Source organism: Sorex araneus, chromosome 6 (assembly GCF_027595985.1).
Source record: "Sorex araneus isolate mSorAra2 chromosome 6, mSorAra2.pri, whole genome shotgun sequence".
Lineage (NCBI taxonomy): Eukaryota > Metazoa > Chordata > Mammalia > Eulipotyphla > Soricidae > Sorex > Sorex araneus.
The window spans coordinates 109,188,206-109,194,765 of NC_073307.1; the positions used below are offsets into that span (position 1 = coordinate 109,188,206).

Below are 6,560 nucleotides of genomic sequence, written 5' to 3' on the forward strand. Positions count from 1 at the left end.
TCTCTTGTTACTGATTTGGGCATATCAAATATGCCATGGGTAGCTTTCCAGGCTCTGCCAGTGTGGCAGGATACTTTTGGTAGCTTGCTGGGCTCTTCGAGAGATATGTATATATGTTACTGTTTTTGGGATATGAATTTGTCATGGGGACCTTGCCAGTCACTTCCATGGGGGCAATAAACTCTTGGTAGCTTGTCAGGTTTTCCAAGAGTGAGAACTAGTCTATCAGATGTCTCTGCTCACTCTCTTCCAGGATGTTGCCCGTTGATGGGATTACACTGCGTCAAGGGCTGTTGCTGGATGTGCTGCCTAGCTACTAGAAAATGGGGAATCTGAGTGAAAGAAACCCAGTCCCAATCTAAGCAAGCTTGGAGATCTTGGCCTGGGGCAAACCTGGGTTCCTCTGCTGGTGCAAATCAATAGTAGCATCAAAATTCCAAGGAGATTTGGGGAGAATGCAGTCTGTGGGTAATATTGCAAGATCATAGACAATGAGACTCGCTAACTCAGTATCCTGTTACCCTGTAAACACTGTTGTGTTCAGCCAATAATCTGTAACTCACTTGACTATGCAATGCCTATGGCAATATATGGTTTTTCTATTGAATTACTCATAACCAATCTTAAAGTCTTACTTTATTCTCATATGACAATATTGTCATATGTACTTACATCCACTTTACAAGCTTTTTGTATTTTCTACACGTTCCTTCTACTTTTCTTTTATAAATTTTTCATCAGTCCATTAAAGTTTCTAGGGGGCTGGAGCAAGAGCACAGTGGGTAGGGCATTTGCTTTGCACCCTCCGACCTGGGTTCAATTCTCAGCATCCCATATGGTCCCCTGAGCACTGCCAGTGGAAATTCCTGAGTGTAGAGCCAGGATTAACCCCTGAGCATCACTGGGTATGACCCAAAAAGAAAAAAAAAACATTAAAATCTCTAAATAATAATACGCCATATACCTACATTATTGTGTCTCTTAATTTTCCACATGCCTTATTTCTGCTATGAACCTTATAACTGTTTTCCTTCTACAATCCTGGATCTTATTATTCATTTCCTTACAGAAATTGATGTAAATGTTATTGACTTGCATTGTTTATTGAATTTAATGTTTTTCGACAGTATTTTTCTTATTATTAAGTTGTTTTCTAGGTTTCATATGAATTTTTAACCATGAGTTATAAATTCATTTCCATGGGTTTGGTTTCTAGTCATATTTTTGTTATTGATTTCTGACTTGATTGCTGTACTTTAGATAATTTAGATAATTAAAAGCTATTAAAATAAGTTTAAACTAATTTTATTTTACAATACCAATTTTATTTTGCATACACTGTTTCTTAAAAGAAAATGTCTTCTGTAGTTGACTGTTTTTTCTAAATATGTGTAATATATATTCATCATTTGTTCAATGGCATTGAATTTACTGTTCAGTCTGCATAGATTAAATTACTTAATAAAGTGTTAATAAGGGCCAGAACAATAGTCCAAGGGGAGGACATTTGCCTTCTATGTGGTCAAAACAGGTTTGATCCCAGCATTCCATATGGTCCCCTGAGCACTGCCAGGAGTGATTCCTGAGTGCAGAGCCAGAGTAGCCCCTGAGCATTGCCAGGTGTGACCCAAAAAAGCCCAAAAGAAAAAAACAAATGAATAGTGTCATCAAACAATATCGTCAAACATCAAATTGTTACCTTTCTTAGTTGGCTAGCTAAAAATTGAATTTTGGACTTTTCCAAAGCTATTACATTTTTTTCTTAAGAGGGCTAACATCCACCAATTACATTAATGTATATCTGCCAAACAATTGTTACTGACACGAATAACTTGAACTAGAAAATACAATTTTGCAAAAATTATATTATCAATACATGCTTTATTAATAAAGAGGCACTTTTGCCAAAATTATAATTTTTCAAAAAATACAAAGGCAGAAGAGAAGAGAATGAGGAGAAAAAAAGGAGAAGAAAAAAGGAGAAAAAGAATAGGATAAGAACACAGAAAAAAGAAAATACAAAAGTTTTTGGCATGATTTGTTTTACATAATGCCCATAGTTATTCAATAGTGTCTAGGAAAAGTCTGACTGGTATAAAGAGCAGATGACCTCAATGTCACCAGATAAGGTCTTTATGATTTGCTTGTGATGCAGTATAGAATAGTAAGTGTTTGTATAGAAAAACAGTATGACATTTAAAAAGCAAGATTAAAAATATCTTCTTTATGGAAAACGAATCAAAATCCTTTGATTTCTCTAAAGACAAAATTGACATTCATGAATGTTCTACTTCCTCTACATCCTAATAAAAAGAAATATCATCTATGCAACATACTTTATAACAAAAATTATTCTTTAACTGTAAAATGTGTCTAGATTGTTAGGTCAAAATATGGAATATATCATTTTTATAAATAATGTTTCCTTAGAGCAAGACCTCAATATATAGATATGTATATATGACATTATTTTTATCTATGTTGCTCTCACGTATGGTCCTGAAACTTCTAAATTAGGATGGTTTTGTGTTTCAGTTGTCTCTTGAGATCCAGTTTAAAAACCGGTAGAATTGAGCTTGCCAAAAAGAAAATGATTGGTTTAAATACTACCAGTTAAAATGTTCAGTAATGAAGTTTAGTGGTTGCTTGCATAAAACCTTAATTTTTATGATTGCATACATATCCAAGTTGTACTTTTCTTTCTAAATAAAGAAATAGCTTGTGTCTATTAATTTCCTTAGCTTAATCTTTATTATTCTGTTTCTCTGGTCAATTATTTCCACAGACTTCCATTATTGACACCTTATTTCCTTTGTCTTGTATTTGCTTTTTTGTTCGTTTTTGAGTGTGATATGTAAATAATTGTCCTTAGGAATAAAACTGCCTTGAAATGTTTTACTTTTGATGGTTATCTGTAATTCCTGAGTCAGCATGTATATTTGCTCATTTTATATCCTCTCAAGACTGAGACTCCCCAGTTCCCCAAACTAAAATGTTATAAGACTTGCTCATGTTCCCTGTCCAAACATAGAGTTGAAACAACTAACATCATCAAATTGATATGCTTTGGGTTTTGACATATCCTCTTTTCAATCCAAGACAACACTAAACCTGAACCTAACTTTGTAACCCTTTGTTCTGGTTCCTGTTTTGCACAGGAAAGAGGTACCTTTGTGTTAGGTTTGATTCTCTGAGTTCTCACAGTTCCTGGTGTAGCAATGCCTTATGTCCTGTTAGCTGAAACATAATATTTTAGACATTTAACATTCTATCATGTGCTTAATTTTATTCACAATGGGACTGAATAAGAACAAGAAGTCTGCCATTTATTGGAGAGAAACATCAAAGGTGAATTACAAGAAAGACTAGACTTGCAGATATTTTTTTTGAACTCATAGTTAATAAGAAGTGAGCATACCGCCTGCAATCTTGCATAGATGTATCTTCCCAGGGAGACTTAACTTGCATTCCCTTCCCTGTCTTGTTCCCTTTCCTTACTCCGCTCTGCTATTCCATTCGTCAACTTAGAAGCCTGTCTAATTGATTGAATCACTACCTGTTAAATTATCTCTGTCACACTATAAGATGAATTCCATGAGTCAATATTTTTGATATTTTTTTCACTTACATTTCCAAAGAGCAATGACAGTTCTTGAAATATAGGAACATAAGACGTTGACTATTTTCAACATAATTTTTAAAAAATTTTATTGAATCACTGTGAGATAGTTACAAGCTTTCATGTTTGGGTTACAATCACACAATGATCAAACACCCATCCCTCCACCAGTGAACATTCCCCACCAACGATATCCCAGGTATATCCCTCCTTCTGCTTCCATGGCAGACAATATTCCCCATAGTCTCTCTCTACTTTTGGGCATTATGGCTTGCAACACAGATACTGAGAGGTCATCATGTTTGTTCCATTATCTATTTTCGGCACGCAACTCTCATCCCATTTATTCCTCCAGCCATCATTTTCTTACTGATCCCTTCTCTATTCCATCATCCTTCTCTCTTCTGCTCATGAAGCAGGCTTCCAGCTATGGGTCAATCCCCCTGGCCCTTGGGTGTCAGACTCATGTGATGTACTTCTATACCCCCAAAATGAGTGCAGTCCTTCTATGTCTGTCCCTCTCTTTCTGACTCATTTCACTTAGCATCAACATAATTATTACATAGATGAATCAATAAAAAAGTAGATTAAATAATTTGTAGTCTTAATAATTAATGCCAGTAAAAAGAAGCAAGTTTGTATCTGACACATTAAAAATGGTCGAGAAAGTAATAACTATTCCACAGATCTGAATATATTGGATGATTAAGCCCCTTAAAGGAGTTCATGGAGCTACCACACAGGAGAGAGACAATTCTGTCTCCCTAGCTCCCTGAGTATCACCAAGATCTGAGCATGAACATGATCCGAAAGTTTGTCCTACTCACACTCAAGAAAGTTTAAGAACTTGTTCTTCCCACAGAGAATTTGCAAGTCTAGCCTGTCAGAGATCACAGGTCAGTCAGAGACCTGTCATTCTTCTGGGGTCTATGGAGACTGGACTAGAGATCAGGAACCAAAACAGAGGTGGGAAGAAACCACTCCTAGAAATGATCTTCCTGCTCCAATGTCCTCTCTTGTTCAGCTTGGTCATTTTCTCTTAGTGTCAGACTTATGCATACATACCGCCCTCCTTTGAGGATAAATGGCAGCTGAAACTGGGCATAGTTGTAAAGGATTAGAAGTACAATAACCTGAACTCAGAGATTTATTTTTCTAAAAAATGAATAAACATTGAAAAGGTATTTAACTAAGTATTTTTCATTTGAAACAACACATATTTCTATTATAATTTAAAATTTTTTAAGGTGACTCACCATGGATGTCTGACTTACAATCTGATATTAGATCATTCAATTCACACATGTAAATGGCTATATTTTTTACCACAGATATGCTATTTATAGTCTTTGTAGATAGAAAAATGTAAAAAAGCTAATGTTCAGTCTAATTGGTGAAACCAGCATTACTTGTGGCACTGGGAAGGAAATCTAGAGAGGCGGGAGAGATAGTGTTCAAAGGGATAAGGCATTCCCTTGCAGGTGATGGACCTGTATTTTGCCTGTATGGCAGAACCTGTCAAGCTACCCATGTCATATTTGATATGCCAAAAACAGTAACAATGAGTCTCACAATGGAGACATTACTGGTGCCCGCTCAAGCAAATCGATGAGCAACAGGATGAAGTGTACAGTGATACAGTGATGCTGTTTATTCTTATTATTACATTAAAATAATATTAAAATATAAAAAGACATGCTTCACTAAGAAAATATCTTTCTAGCAAGCTGTCTCTTCAGAGCCCCTTTAATCTCATTGTTCCTGAGGCTGTAGATGAGGGGGTTCAGCATTGGGATAACCACTATGTAGAACACAGATACCACCTTGTTCTGGTTAGTTGAGTAACTGGACTTGGGCATCACATAAATGAATGTGACCGTCCCATAAAATAGAGTGACTGCAGTGAGGTGGGAGGTGCATGTGGAGAAGGCTTTCTGGCGCCCCTCAGTGGATCGCATCTTTAGGATGGTGATGAGGATGTAGACATAGGAGATGGCTATGATAAACACTGTGACCACAACGATGGAGCCAGCAGTAAAGGAGGGCACCACTGCAGGAATCCTGGCATCAGAACATGAGAGTTCAATTAAAGGAGTAAAATCACAGAAGAAATGATTCACTTCATTTGGGCCACAGAAGAACAAAGAAAAGAATGAAATAGTGAAGGAAGCAGCATCAAAAATACCACCAATGTATGTCACTGTTAGTAACTGAACATAGACTTGTGTAGACATTTTGTTGGCATACAAGAGTGGGTTGCAGATTGCCACAAAGCGATCATAGGCCATGACAGCCAGAAGGAGACCCTCAGCCGACCCAAAGAAAACAGCTGTACCAAGCTGGATGCCACATCCCAGATAAGAGATTGTGTTTTTCTCCACCAAGAAGTTTACAAGCATGTTGGGAGTGACAGAAGAGGAATAGCCTATATCAACAAAAGCCAAATGGCTCAGAAAAAAGTACATAGGATGATGGAGCTGAGAAGACACCCTGATAAGAGTGATTGTGCTGAGGTTGCCAGAGATGGTCACCAGGTAGATGCAAAGGATGATCAGGAAGAGGATGATTCGAAGAACGGGGTCATCAGTTAAGCCCAGTAAAATAAACTCTGTTATTGTAGTGTAGTTTCTGTTCCCCAGGGAATCCATGAGACAATTTAGAACAGCTAAAACATTACTGAAGAAAGTTATATATTCAGTAGTTTAATTTTCTTCATACATATGGAAATTCATAGCAAAAAAAGATTTATAAGCATAAGTGCATACTTATATACAATATTGAGTCTCTTTTTTGTCTTAGGAGAAACTCCAGAAAATTTTTATTAGTTCATATATCTTTATTTTATGTCTCTTTTTTGATATTGTATATTTTCCATATGGACACTATTGTGGCTTTCAGATTAAAGAAAACAATATAAAAATTAAAGGATAACAAATTATAA

The 6,560-nt window shown here is 36.2% G+C and overlaps 1 protein-coding gene across 1 annotated transcript; it reads right to left on the reverse strand.

Annotated features, from left to right (window-relative positions):
• Positions 1–5,322: 5,322 nt before the first annotated feature.
• Positions 5,323–6,268, reverse strand: LOC101547876 (olfactory receptor 502-like). The gene has a single exon (XM_004613637.2). The coding sequence runs from the start codon at positions 6,265–6,267 to the stop codon at positions 5,323–5,325; it is 945 nt and encodes a 314-aa protein (XP_004613694.2). The 5' UTR covers position 6,268.
• Positions 6,269–6,560: the final 292 nt, after the last annotated feature.

Excerpts from the sequence above, each read along its gene's own strand:
- LOC101547876 (XM_004613637.2), bottom strand. The coding sequence starts at position 6,267 with ATGGATTCCCTGGGGAACAGAAACTACACTACAATAACAGAGTTTATT.